Source organism: Convolutriloba macropyga, chromosome 4 (genome assembly GCF_964194025.1).
Source record: "Convolutriloba macropyga chromosome 4, txConMacr16.3, whole genome shotgun sequence".
NCBI lineage: Eukaryota > Metazoa > Xenacoelomorpha > Acoela > Convolutidae > Convolutriloba > Convolutriloba macropyga.
Window position 1 is genome coordinate 15,783,042 of NC_134471.1, and position 15,936 is coordinate 15,798,977.

The 15,936-nt window shown below is 33.9% G+C and overlaps 1 protein-coding gene across 1 annotated transcript in view; it reads right to left on the bottom strand.

Moving 5' to 3' along the window:
• Positions 1-15,936, bottom strand: part of LOC142338276 (uncharacterized) — a 46,518-nt gene that overhangs the window by 28,916 nt on the left and 1,666 nt on the right. The window contains exon 2 of the mRNA XM_075387954.1: positions 120-339. Coding sequence (XP_075244069.1) covers positions 120-162 — 43 coding nt within the window. The 5' untranslated portion in view covers positions 163-339. The remainder of the gene's footprint in view (positions 1-119; positions 340-15,936) is intronic.

Below are 15,936 nucleotides of genomic sequence, written 5' to 3' on the forward strand. Positions count from 1 at the left end.
TTGTTATATAGCACGTTTCTATGTAAAAAATTAGCACGTAAAAGATATAAGCCCACTAAGCTGGTGGGGGGGGGGGGGGTAAAACAGAATAGATCCAAAAATTGTTTTCAAGAACTAACTCTGATAGAAGTAGACACTCTCTATATTTTTGGCGGCGTCCATAAGTTTTTCTCCCCTCTCTGTGGTTTGCAGTTGAAGACACTCGCATTTACCAGATGCCACTTTGAACCGACCGAAAGTAAATTTGTTCTTTTCAACGCAATGATATCTACATGAAGCAGCCACAATATGCTGATTCCATGATACTTGTGCAACTTGGAGAGAACCGGCAGGTAGAACCTATGCAAGACCCAGCACTCAAGTTTCATTGATAAGTGAACTTTATTTTAGATAAGTCTGGGTTATAAAAAACATAATTTAGAAAAACAAGAAAGCTTAGAGCAAGCACATCGGTAATGTTTAGGGCAGTCACCAACAAATAGCTCAAAAAACGGCTTATTATCGACAAATTTTGTCTGACCGCTATTAATCCTTCAGTCAAAGCAGCGATTATTGTTCCAACAATTTTTTCAAAACGGGGGAATATAAATGCAAGGCTGGCTTATTTCACCTGTCAGTTTTGCACTTTTGGTTTACGCACCGTATGGAAAAAGGAGAAAACACCATTTTGTAGCCCTCATGATCTGGTTTTGAATTATATAAGAAATTATATAAGAAAGGAGGACGCTCTGAAATTTCGAAGGAAAAAATCAAAAGAAACAAAAAACATTGCTGGGCGACTTGTTGTAAAGTTAGTTAGATTAAAAAAAGAATTGTAACCAGTAGTTCTTTAGACTTTGAACAAATTTTAAGTGAAAAAGTTAGGTTAAATGGAGATTTGTAACCATTAATTTTTTAGAGTTTGAACCCTTAATAACTAACAATTTTAATCATTTGACCAAAAATTTCAAAAAAAAATCAATGTTAATTTTTTTCTCAGAAAATTTGGATTAATTATTTTAAGGACCTAATTGAATTGTATTGATGCGTTATTAACATCAGATGCCAAAAAGAAAATCTTTAAAAAAATTGTGACGAGCTTTTTGCGAGCTTTGTCTTTGTAGGCTTTTGTATGTGTCTGTGTTTGTGTGTGAAAGAGAGTGATAGAGTGTGGTGAGTGTGTGATTGAGTTTGTGTGGGTGTACGTATGTGTGTCCACGTGAGTGAAATCTGTGTGGTATGAATGCGTATGAGACAGAAGAAAGAGCGAGGTAGTGCGATGAATTGAGTTCCTTTAAATAATAGTCACAAGAGGAGGCAGAATGCAAAAACTTTCGGAAAATATGACAAAAAACTAATATTTGGAATAAATTGCTGCTTATATTTGTCAATTGCCAAAAGCGTATTTTATCAAATCCCGTTGAACACTTCTGTGATTTTTTGCTCAGGCAAAAACTATCAGAAAAACTAATAAATTTTATTATTAATATATTAAAATTGAATCTTCAAAATTACGCAAACCAAAAGTCCGATTTTTCTATTTTCGTAGATTTTAAGAAAAACAACTAACCCTTTATGCTCAAGAACCCTCAAAAATGAAAACTTGCAGAAATCTCAAAGTGTTCACTTCAATTTCCGATGCCAGTTTTAGCAGTACCGAGACAATTGCTTAAGGAAGCCCAAACTTAATTTTTCCAAGATAGAATAACTTAGACGAGGAGCGATGACAATTGAGTAAAGGGAAGATGCAATAGTAAAATCATTGAAACTTTTCTTTGTATGTGCGCGCGCGATCGTGTGGGCGTAAATATATATGTGCGTATTGTAATATGTGGGGTGTGTTTTTGTAATAGAGAGAAAGATAGCTACTCTGAGAGCTGTGGATCCTTAAATGTTGGCTAAAAGAACAGCTGGAGCGCAAAAACCGTCAGCAATCGTAAATATTTAGAAAAATTGCATTTTATTTGCTACAAATTGGGGCATTAAGTACGACCAAAAACCAAATAATTTTTTTTAAAGTCACACAATGACACATTGGCAAAATTTTTTAAATAAATGAGTGTCCCATGATGCTCATGACGTACCAAAACTGACCAAAGCTTTCGAGAAAATGATAAAAAAATATTTCAATCATTAAAATCAAAATTTAACTCACCAAAAGAGCTGCCTCAAAAAGTGCACATCTAGCCTTTAAAAAAGAAAAAGAAACAGAAGACCTAAATTAACAGTTGCGAACCTTGAGTCTTGACCAATTGTCACGAAGAAAATTTTGGAAAATTTTTTCTTGGTGTCGGTGAATTTGTATAATCTCTACGGTGTGTGTCCGTTTGTATTATTTTTTTTGTCTCTTAGTGTTTCAAAGTGTGCTACGCCTATCCTTCTAGACTGAGAAGTTATTGTTTTTTGTCTGTTTTAAGAGGCCGGCATGTTTTTGGTTCAAACAGCACAAGAAACTTTCTCTAATGCAAAAAATTGCTTTCGGATACACCCAACGTTTTCTCCGACAGAACTTAAACATTGTTTTTGCGTTTTTGAGAGGCATGTTGGAAAATTCCGTGATACGCACAGACTTGCACATGCCATCTTTTTTAAAATTTTTTATCATGTTATTTTACAGAGATTAAGTCACAACACTATGGAGAAGTCAAAACGATAGAATGATACCAGTTTTGAAAAGTTTATCAAGCGTACAAAACCTTCATAGGTTTTTGCACTAGTCAACAAGGAAAATCTTAATGCTCTAAAAAAACAGTCCAGTGAAGGAAAGCCTAGTGTAGTTCATAATGTTTCATCACAATGTTTCATTTTGAAGAAGAAAAAGTCAGAGAACAGTTATTCTCGTATTCCGAATCTACAGTGGCTGGTCATCCAATTTTGTTACTCAATTTTTGTTTGTATGCGGTGCAGTGTAACGCATGAGACCGATCGGAAAATTCTTTGAGAGTACTACCTGAGCCAGAAAACACAGGACCCCTCGAGAACTTTCCGAATTTGTTTCAAAAGCACCACGCAGTGCATCTCTATCTGAAAGACTTGAGGAGGCTGATAGCCGAATGTGAAACGAAAGTCAGAAATAATAGTCCTTTTCAAACGCCAGCAAAAAGATTTTCCTGAAAAACGTGGAGCTAAAGCCCTCATACATTCTTCTATGTGTTCTTATGAAAAAGTGATCACATCGTCAATATCCCCATACGTTTAGGAAATTGATTTAGGCAATGCATTCAATTCGATAAAACGCAGCGAAATGCTGAAAGACGTTGGTAACTCAATGCTTGTCTTCCATTTGCAATACAGCCAGTTTTTTTGTGAGAAATTTGTTATCATCACGAAATGAATGTAGAAACCTCCAAGGCTGTTAAATTGTTCCACTGTTTTCTTCTCCGACTCTCTTCTCCATTAAGGAGAAAGTTTATGAATTGATGTCAAATCTAAATCAAAATTCCTCGTACATAGAAAACGATGTCCTGCTAGGCTGAGAAGACGGTCTAATTAAATTGTAGAATCTATAATGCGAACTCGGGCCCTATTGCGGCCTCTACCACAAGGCCGACAAGTGAGAATTGTTGTCTACAATGGATTTAGGCAGAATTGATGAAAGAATAAAATGAAAGATTATCATGTGTCATGAGGTACCTGGAGCTACAATGAGATCCCGAGAGTTCGTTTGGATTTTACCAAAAGATGGGTGGAACAATCGTATTTCTTGATGAATTTGACTCTCTCGATGACCCGCAGTGGGCCCTAAGTATCTCAGTCCACTGCATTGGGGCCCAAACCGTTGAATTCCCTGCGATGCCAAACTGCCCATCAAGCATGAAAAAAGATTTTATAACTAATAACTCGAGACCTCCATGGTTCTGTTTTTCCAAAAAAATCTTGGAGTCAATCAACCATACTCAAATTAACCATACCCTATCAAGCTTTCCTATGCCAGGACCAGCTAAGCCATCTTACGATGTTTCTGCTGTTTTCTCCGAAAAATTTATTTCAATGATAACCAAACACAGCTCAAAAATGAAACAGTTTCCCGGAGTTTTACGCCAGCTTAGTATCAACAAACTTTGTTCAGAAGACAATAAAAGATGCTCGTGATAACGGAATGCTTTGATGTCTCACAACGACTTTCGATTCTGAACGACAATACACTCGACTTCTCACTGTCTGTTTGACAAGCTGGAGCATGGCTGCTTGCTCCCCAATTTCAGCTCTGGGGCCTCAGATTGCAGTTGATTCAAACAGTTGACCTTTAAATGCTCTTTTTTTGAATACACAAAATCGTTTCGTGCACATTGAATTGAACAAATTCTCTCAGTTTCCTTTACATAAAACATTTCTTGTGAAGATTAAAGCAATGAATATAGATAGCAGCTGTCAAGTTCCCAACCTGCTAACTCTTGATGAATGGAAACAGCTAAATAAAGATACTTCCTACAAACTTTATGTTGATTTGTCTAATAAATTACATCGAAAAGATTTATTTATTGAACAAGTGTTAACGGGACTCAAAACGAAAATTGATGCTCATCCCTGCCTTGGAGGAGAACAAGGCAACAACTCTGAGAAACAGTCAGCATCATCCCCCAATGGTTTTGGTTTGTTCCAGGAACAGGTCAGAGATTTCAAAAAAAATGATTTCACGACTTTGCAGGAGAATTGTGTTTTGGGTAGTAGCATAATAGCAAAGCTGTATGATGATGCAAGTATTCCACTGGACGTTGCAATTCATGCATACCGGGGTTCCACGACGCTTGAAAAATTAAAAGTTGTTGACAAGTATGAATCAAAAAAACTAAAAACCCTAATTTTGCAGGATGGGACTAATAGCGTTTCAAAATCTTCCAAAAATGGTAAAGATTTGTTTGCGGACTATCAAAAACTGGTTGATAAATGCATGGAAAAATTTACTCCCGATTCAATGGTGCTGTGTGAAATTCCTCCTTTTAGGGAGATACCTATAAACAGTGATAAAAATGAAAAAATTGCAGTCTTTAATGATTTGCTAAATAATACTTATGGGAATGTTGATAATGCAATTGTAGTGCTTAAGCTAAATGATATTATTCGAAGTGTTTCAACATACAATCCACGCATCACACATTTCAACCAATTGTACCATGACAATGTGCATTTAAATTATAAGTTGGGAATACCATTCCTGAAAAACATACTGCTGGGATACCTATTAAAAACCTCAAATGGGGTTATTGACTTTAGTAAAGTAACATCTAACGCTTCTTATAAAATGCAAAATAAATTCTCTAATTATCAGCAACGCTACTTTTCACAGCCTCCAAACAACAACCTATCATTTAATCGCTATCATCCATATTAACTGTGGTCAAACCTTGACTTTTAGATGAAATAAATGGAAACATTTTGATAGTTTGTTTGATTCATTAGGCACGAGCGGTTTGACATCAATAACTGAGTATAATGTTGAAAGCTGTAATTCTGATAAATTTATGTTATTATTTTTTGACGAGGCAAACAGTGGTTTTAAACTTTCCCACGCCACTGAGCCTCACTTACAATTCTAAATTAAAAAAACTTGATTTGTGTTTGATAAAAGTTGACCTGCTGAAAGTTTTCGGCTTTGTATGTTTTTTCTCATCTGGGCTCTTTTTCCTTCTATATGTTCACATACTTATGTTAATTCACGGGGATGTTGTTGAAAGAAACCCAGGGCCTTTGGAAACCTTAAATAGTATACACACAAAATGTAAAAAATGGCCCATGCAGCTGAAAATTGTGCATGCTAACTGTCAAAGTATCCAGAAAAAACAGCTACAGTTGAAGAGTTTACTCAATGACATCGGTCCAAATTGTATTTACGGTTTAACAGAAACCTGGTTGACCAGTATTGATAGTAATATTTTTCATAACCCTAATCCCTATCAGTTTGATATCCACAGATGTGATCGACAGGATAAAAAAGGAGGAGGATTGTTATTATTAGTACCCAAATTTTGCAATTCGAAAATCAGGAAAGACCTTAACAACATGTCCAAAATTTTTGAAAGTTTATGGGTTGAATGCAAATTATCCTCTCACAAAAGTATCTTGATTAATATTTCTTACAATCCAAATAAACAATTTTGTTCACAGTTTTTGGATGAATTGGCTTTATGCATCGATAAGGCTTCCACTGAAAATAAATCAATATGCCTAATAGGAGATTACAACATTAATTACTTGAACAACAAAGAAAAACAGAAACTGGATACAATTATTCTACCTTACGACTTGCACTTGATGAATTCAAGAACTGCAACCAGGCACCAGAACGGTAGCTGCAGTTTATTAGATTATATCATAACTGATAATGGGCTGAGAGGGAAATACTATTATGTATTCGACTCTCCTATCAAAAGCGATCATCTTGCACAAATTCTATTCACTGATTTCACGCTGACTCAAAAACAAAAACCACTCAGGAAACTGATATTTGATAAGCGTAATTATGATCCCCACAAATTCAGAAATTCTTTAAATTACATTAACTGGAGCCTCATCTATGAATCTAATGATATCGAAGAAATGTTCTCACGTTTTGAAAGTCTGATTGCAAATGTAATCAGATTACATGCACCAATCAGAAAAATTTTTATACGGAACAACAAACCTAATTTTTCACTTGCAGATAAGTTTGTCTCAAACGCAACAAAATGCCTCAATAAAAAGAGGAACGAATTTCTACTATCAGAAAATTTTGATAATTTCCTAAAACTAAAAAATCTGACGAGTAAAGAGTATCTGAAAGATTATGAACGCTTCCAAACACAATTGATTGAGTCTGCTAACAGCTCCAGGAAACAATGGAATCTGATCAACGAAGTCAGAAATAAATCTAGAACAGGAACTAAAATTCTCTCTTTGAAAAACTGCTTTGAGGATGTAATAACCGACAGCAAAAAAATAGCGAATTTGCTTAACTATAAATTTAGTAAACTTGGTGAATTTCTTTTAAATAAACCAACCATTAAACAAAACTTTCAGCAGATCAACCCTAATTTGTTCTCGTTTCGTTTCTTTACCGCATTTGAGTGTCGTAAAGCTCTCAACAACCTCAATAAAAACAAACCATTGGGTCCTTCAACTATTCCGGCTTGGGCATTAAAAGATGGTGCTCATATTTTAGCAGAGCCGTTATGTTTTCTCTTCAACGGATTTCTTAAACAAAACAAATTTCCTTCTCTACTGAAATTGGCAAATATTACACCTATCCACAAAAAAGGAGACACTGAAAACCCGCTGAATTATAGGCCTATTTCTATAACGCCTGCTTTGTCAAAAGTTCTTGAGATTTTAATCAAAGATCAAATAGAGGAACACCTATCAAAATACAACCTCCTATCCAAAACACAGTTTGGATTCAGGAAAAAATTTTCAACAATTGATGCTCTTGTATATCTGACAGAAACTGTAAGACAGAAACTTGATGAAAAAAAAGTGGTCACTGCGGCGTTTTTAGATTTGTCAAAAGCTTTTGATTCAATCGACCACTCAGTTTTACTAGAAAAACTTAAACACCTTGGTTTCTCTTCTTCGGCTATCCTTTTCATTAAGAGTTACCTCACTAACCGACATCAAAGAGTAGTGATACCAGAAGCTGAATCTGACTGGCTGGAGGTTAGGCAAGGAGTTCCACAAGGCACAGTTTTAGGACCACTCCTATTCAACCTATATGTAAATGATCTACCAAATTTCATCAACTGCAGTTTAATCCAATACGCTGATGATGCAGTTGTTTATACTTTCGGCAAAAAAATTACTGATTGCAAGCTGCATTTAGAGAAATCAATTTCTTCGCTTGTTGACTATTTTTCATACCATTCTTTAAAACTGAATTCAGAAAAAACTGAGTTCATTGTCTTTGGCACTTCTTCCGCAGCAGAGTCTATTAAAGTTGACAACCATATAATAAAAGAAGTTGAGAATGTGAAATATCTCGGAGTAATTTTGGACAAAAAATTGATGTACCAACAACAAGTTAAACAAATACTCAGCAAGATGGCGCAAGGAATAAAAACACTTTACGTCCTGAGAAACGTAGTACCATACCATTTGCGCAAAATCCTACTGAATTCTCTTGTTATTAGTCATCTCCAGTACTCAGCTGTTTTGCTTTCGTCAATTTCAAAAAATCTTCTGACAACCTTAGAAAAGCAACTCAATTGGGCAGTTAAAGCTTGTTATGTTCAACGATTTAACAGTTCATCACTTAGTATCAAACTAGATAACTATATACTGCCAATTAAACAACTACTTGAATACAGAACAGCAATGTATGTCAATCAACTCTTGACATTTAAGAAGCCTGCCTTCCGAAGAATAACAGGACTTAGCTTGCCAACCTATAAGTTCTACAGACATTCAAGGACGAAAACTATTTTTCTTGAAGAGAGGTCAAAAACATCATGGTTGGACAAAAGTATTATCCGAAAAGGCTTATCAATTAATAATTGTCTTGAAAAATACTTAAAAGGGAATGAATCAAACAGGCGGGTTAAAAAAGTCTTCAAGAACTACTTTTTCCAACAATTTCAGAAGGACCCAATGGGAAACATTGTCGGCAATGTTTCTTGGAAAGCTTTTAAATTTAAATAACGCTTCATTTTTGAGTTTGTATAATTTGTTTCTTCTACCTGGAGAAGAAAATCTTTTACCTGTTATTTATTACTTATGTTATATCTTTACGCTGCCATCTGTGTTATGTTTAGGCTCCTTGACCTGTTTATACTCATTTGGAAATTCAGTGTTTTTTTTTTTTTAGATGACACCTCTGGGGTATAGAACTACCTCAAAAAATAGATTTGGTGTCTCGGATTGGGGAACTTAAAATAAATACACATTTTGAAGAGTTAGAGATCTAAACATTTATTAAAATCATGCCAGTGTGTGTCAGGGTTGACAACCACCAAAACTCAGACACGACTAGACTCGATATACAACAGTATCTGTTAGCTCATCGGCGAACTTTTTACTAGTAGTTGAAAAATATCCTATCTCGGAAATTCAATAATGCCCAAGAGACATCCTTGGCCCCACATGGAAACAGTCAAACTTGCTGCATTTGATGTAGCTGTCTTTTGGTCGGTGTCATCTGCGTTTCCCATTAATATGGCTAAAAAGAGAGCGTACATATTCGATGTGGAGGCCGATTAACGGAAGTATTGCCTCCACTACAATAGCCACGCAGAAGTTGGGATGTCATTCATTTCTCTCGCAACCGCTCCTTTGATGAATATCGGCAACTTTCAAAAAACACACAAGCAATTTGCTTTGCGAAGTTACAGTCACTGTTTCCAGGCGCAGGGGATGCTTTTGCGTTCATTAATCTAGGCGACCCTGATCAATTACCGCTTCTGGAATCAGAACTCATCCTATTTGTCTATTTATGTCCTCTGTGTTAAATTGTTTACACGTTGAAACACAAGGCACATTGTTCCAATCATTGTCATCTGATGAATAGAGTTATTGCTATCTTTTTTATATATTGTTTTTCACCAGATGAACGCAAAGTAGAACAACTCATTGATGAAGAACAATACGAAATGCGGAAGTTGAAAAAGATGATATATAACACTCCGTTTTGTTGTAATATTTCGTAGTGTTTGATTTCAAATACAGATTTTTTTTGATCACGTGGAAATAGGAAGTGGAGATAAAAACGAGGATTTTGATTGCTGAGAAATGAAAGTTTTCATCAAACTCCTTTATTTTTAATTTTTTTGTGGTGGCCCGATTGTTCTTACTGTTGTTTTAAGTCATTTTCAATGCAAGATAAAGTGTTTTCTTCGGTCAGCAAATCAGTTTTCAATAGTTTTTGGTAACTTCTCATGCTATGACATACATACCAACAACCACCGTCTCGTCCGAACTCCGCAGTTGAATGAAAGAGGTGATCATTTTTTTGTGGATTGTGAAATTAGCTGGATCATTTGGTGAACTGCTTGTCACTTTGAGGAGGACTGATTCACAAAAAATCAGAACTTGTGACCACAGAAAATCTCACTTTACTTTTCAGTAGAAGATTTACAGAATTTCTGCACATTCTTTTTGAGGTATTTTGGTGTTTCTTCGAGGGGTCACTATAAAAAACTTCAAATGACACACTCTCATGATTTGAAATCCATGATCAGGTCTTCTTTTTTGTTTTTGAACTGTTTACTCCTTAACTCCGTGTGCTCTACGTATCCAGTGATTAAAAGTATTGTTTTAATTTGCTGCCAAATCCTCAAGACCATTACATTTTGTAAATTTAAAATTTTTTCTACGTTAAATTTGACAAAGACGTGATCTAAGTACAAGTTTATTATTTTTGAATTTCCATTCCGAACAGCGAAAGCTTTATACCAATCAATCGGATCTTGTTTTACAATTACCAAGATTGGTCATTAATTTTTACATAGACCTGGTCTAGATGAAGTATTTCCCAAAGTTCTGCTTCTGGTCAACTTCAAGCTGAATTTCCTCACCTAGGCCTGTTTTGTTCGCATTTTATAAACCATCTAACACAAAATATTTATCGAAACTGATGCCTGCATGCCTTTATTCGGATTTTCATTTTTGCTGTTTTTTCCCAGTGGAACTTGTGATGTTTCTCAATACAACAAATCTGAGTCTTGTTTGAATGACCACTAATGATATTTCTCTAATAGATTATTAATAGCATTTTTTCTGTTGTTTAATTATTTTTATCTGTTTCGAAGCACTATTTTCGGTTGAGGATCTTTATTCCTACCGGCACATCTTGGAGTAGTCAAATTGATTGATGCTCAGTTTTTATTTTTACCTGAATAAACTCGGACTGTATGAAATATTAGTTATTAGAAGCTTAGCAATTTCGATCTTTGTGAAGGTTTGCTCAGGAATCATCATTGAGAATTTTCTCTCGAGATGTGTACTTCAATTCCTTGTCGAGTCTCTTCATCACTCTTGTTGATCTCTTGATTCTACCTAATGCTGTTTTGAAGATTTATTTGTCTGGCGCAAGTCGAGGGATTTGTGTTCAATCTCCAGAGAGAACCGGCTTCCGAGCAGTAATTTTTCAACCTTGTGGCCACGAAAAGATTGGCAAGTGGCCTTTGGATTGGAGTAATTCTTTTCAGCGTAAGAAAATTTCCAGCAGATGTACATTCAAAATGTCTTTCTTTTGAAAAGACCCTGTTACCACTTTTGCCGCTGTGTTTTCCGATTGTCAAGCTTGCTTTCTCTTTTTTGATATCAAAGTGGACCAGTAAATTAGCACGTAACTTATTTTTGATATTTAAAAAACCTTTTAATTGTTTATTTTTGCATTATAATTTGACGTTTGGGACAAAGGATAGCCTCTCGTGCAAAGCTAACATCTTTTTCTTCTCAGATATAAAAATTTGCTAAGCCAAAAAAGTTTCAAGTTGTGTCACATCTGATGCTGGTTTCACGTTTTGAGCTTTCTCTCCGGGTTTAGAATTGGGTTTTCTTACTTCCTTAGAGATACAGTAACTAAAACAACCATCGAGTGAATTTGGTTTTGAGTTGCATTGCTTTACATTAATTTTTCGTCTTCTTCGTTTTTCAACTGTGATCATTTTTTCTCCGATGAGCTCATTGTTTTTTTGCATACCGAGACATTTTCGTGAAAGACCATCCCGACCCAGTTTCCCTCGATGATTCCTTCAAACACTTTTTCAGGCAGATTGATGATGTTTTCTATGAAGCCTGAGAAAGCCTGTTGCTGTTCTTGAAAAACTGCTTTGAAGTGTTCGTATGGATACCTCATTTGCAGTTTCGTCTAGCTAAGTTGGGACATAAGCGTCTGATATACATCAATTTCACCAAAGGAGGCGTCTCATGGAGATTATGTCCGCTGGTTTCTAGGTATTAGTTGTTATACGCCTGGTCCCTAATTTTGTTAATGATGTAATTCTCTAGGTCCACATATCGTCTGAGTTATGTATTTTTCTTAACACCGCCACTCAACAATTTTCACTTCACCGATCTTTTGCGGCTCCAAGCTGCGCACAGTAGACTCAAATTTTCTTTTTTTTTGATCCAATCTTGTAGAGGCAGAGGTAGCTTTCTTGACTTTCAGGTCTTTGGTTAGGAGTGAATTGTTCATGCGTTGTTCATTCCTTGAATAAAATTAAACGTCCATGGTATATTGCAATGACGCAATCTTTGCGTACCATATCTCTAAAGTAGCCCAAACTCCCAATTTGACGAAAAACTTCCTGAGTTTTGTTTAAAGTTACGTCCGTTCCTCAACCATAAAAGTCACAAAATGAGCAAACCATCCCAAGTGTAATCATCCTCGCTGCTTCTCACATGCAATTACCATCTTCATCAAGCCAACAACCAACACTACAACATTGCAATCCAGTAGAACAACAGAAACCGATATCATCTCCGCCATTTTCACCAATGCGAGAACAACAGGACCAATATGATCCCCAAAACAACTGGCAAGTCAGCCGCAATTGAACCTACGAACTTCCAAACCAGTCAAATAATGCTGATAAAAAAAGAAAATTAAGAAACATAAACGATCCCATGACCAATGAGGAAAAAAAGACACAAAAAAAATGCATGGTGGTTCAGAAAAGCAGGGAAAACGAAATCAACCCTGAGAACCCAATATTTGTGATAAAATTGAGAAATGCACTGAAAACAGAATTCAAAAGCTTCAGAATTGCAGATAAGGTCAAAATTCAAAATACTGCCACAGGTGAATAAATCTTTGCAAAAAGCCGCATTAGGGCTTTAAGTACGACCAAAACACAAATAGTATTTTTCAAGTCACACAATGACACATTGGCAAAATTTTTTAAAGAAATGAGTGTCCCATAATGCTCATGACGTACCAAAACTGACCAAAGCTTTCGAGAAAATGATAAAAATATACTTTGCAATGTACAACAATACAATAAATGATAGCATTGTTATAGAAAGCAAACTAGTAGACAACAAAGAACAAGCGGGACTAGCAATGCATTATTATTTTGATCATGAGGATATAAGTAAGGAAATTATTGATAGTTATATTGATAGTTTTCCCATTGAAGTTTATATTGATAAGTTATATAGAGACGAGCGTTATAGCGTGGTCAGAGACCAATGAACAACACATAAAAGTCAAAATCCTAGCCAAAGATAAATTGAATAATATTAACATTATAAATAATATTAAAAAATGCTATTTAACTGAAACTCAAAACTATAATAAAAACCTAAGCACCTATAGAAATTATATTAAAATAGCTGAGGTAACTGAAATAGCACTATCGTCTATAGCAACAACAGCAAAAACAACATTAGTTGCTTTAACTGGTATAGAAGTACCTTATTCTGTACCAGAGGCTGTTGCTACTGCTACAATATGTGGTTCATTATCAAAAACACTTAATACAAACTAAGAAAAAATTTATAATGTATTCTCAAATGTATATTCCAGCTAAACAGTTTAGTGATAAATTTAATAAACTTTATTTTAAATCAATGAAAAAAAATGAGATAGATAATGATGAATATAACGAATTAGTTAAAGTATATGAAGGCTATAAGAAAAATAGGAAAATAAAGTTGAATATTTTTTTAAACTAAAGCTATAATTATTGAGCAATAATAACTTTTTAGTAAAAATAATACTAGTTTTATTATTCAAAGGTGATTATTATGTCTTAGTCATTGCCATGGTAGAGCCAAAGCTCAGACTAAAGCTAAGGCTACAACCATAGTCTTAGTTGAAGCTAAAACGAAAGCCAAAGCTGTAGTCAATGCTAAAGCTAAAGCTAAATAAATAGATATAGATATAGAAATATTAATAGTCATTGTTAAAGCTCAGCTAAAAATAACCCTTCTTTGTGCCTTAACCCTTCTTTATCTTAAATATAAACCTCTTCCTTTTTGTACTACTTTTTTACCTTTTCCAGTTGTTGCAAAAACAATTAATTCATTTGTAGCTGATAAAGCAACAGATATTGTCATAGATTTATTTCTGTTACGTTTAGTACAAGAACCCTTTAACATCTTAGTACCTTTAGCTGAAACAGTAATGCCTTTAGCTGCCACTATAATGTCTACATACAACACGAAGTGATTTAAAAATAAACTATTGGAAATGACTCATATTTCTATATATAAAACAAGAGAATGTGTAAATTCCACCGTTTTTATTGTTAAGCCTAAGCCTCAACCTAAGCCTAAACCTAAGACTAGGGTTGAGAGTAAAAGCCTATCTAAAGCAAATAAAACAAATCTGATCAAATCTCTAACTATATATAATATTAAACATAGCTAGAGTTTCAGATATATCAATAAATAGAGTATTAACTATAATTATAACTATAACTAGAGTTTTAGATATAATATTAACCACAATTAGATTATTAGCTATAACTATAACTAGAGCATTGGTCATAACCATAACTATGTCTATGGCATTACTCATAATCATAACTATAACTAGATTATTAGCTCTCACCATAACTATAACTAGAGCCTTAGTCATAACTATAACCATAACTAAGATACTATATCAATCATCTTGCTACTATCACTAATAACACTGATAATTTTTCTCGTTAGCACTAATGCATGACATACAATATCAGCAACAGCAGGAGCAAATTTGAAATAAAGTTTTATTGCTTGTGCTCCTCTATGACTTTTTTGATATCTAGTATAAATATATATATATATATATATATATATATATATATATATATATATATATCTATATATATATATATATATATATATATATATCATAACTTTTTTAAATGTTCTATGATTTATATATGGTTTAGTAAAATCTAGTATTACAGTATAATTTCTATTTAAAATTATAATTGTTGTATTGTTGTAATTGTTGCATTGTAATTTTTATTACAATAATTGGTGTTCATTCTATCGTCAGGATAGTTTATACTACCAATCTTACAATAACACTCAGTTGCATCAATATCACTGAATATACTACCATCATTTGTTTGCCCATTAACATTTTTAATCTTAAAAGTTACAGTAGCATATTGAGGTACTTCAAAGGCACTCTCAACGCCGATATGAAAAAAGAAGTTATTAGCATCTGGTTCATTCTTATAAAATGTCTTTCTTCCATAGAAACAAAAGTCTATGTTGTTCTTTTTACTTAATCCTTTCTGTACAGTTAGTCTAATATCATTACTAGGATCAATAAAAGCTACACACCAAGACATATCTCTAATTTCTTTATTACAATCATTCGCAAGTTCACCAGCCCTGGCGTTAACTCTAAATAATGCTCTAAAAAACTCTAAAATATTAACTCTAAATAATGCATTATCATTTCTCCTAAGTATTAACATAAAACCTATACCACATATAATGTTTTCTAAATCATTTATTAACCCAGAAGATCTTTTATCTTAACCATCATTTACATATGATCTTTTTGTGCATCTAAATGATCGTTTTTCAATTGACTATCTCTTTCTTGTTGATTTCTAACAAATCACTTCATATTTTTTATCAATACTGGTTAGTAGTTTATACGATAATAGATTGAGATGGCAAGGATCTATATATTCATTTGTTTTACCATTAAAAAGTTTCTAGTCTATTAGAACTAATTGGCACTAAAACACCATAGTTTATTAATCTAACATTGTCACAATTTGATAATAATGCACTAGCTTGATCTGAAACCATAATCTATATCTCTAAATAAGAATCATATACCTTTACAGGATTCTCTCTTCCATTAGTTAAAATTTTACTATTATTTTTAACTGTATTCTTTATTGGTAGATCATTTGGTTTGTAACTTTTATCTTTATTTTTGTGCATTTCATTATTATACATATATTGTCTATTTATTTCGAAATTCATTTTTATACTACAAAACATTAATTATGTGTCATCTAATGAGCTATTACTATAGCTAATACTCTAGTTTTTACTATAGCTATTTTTATAGCTACTACAATATCTATT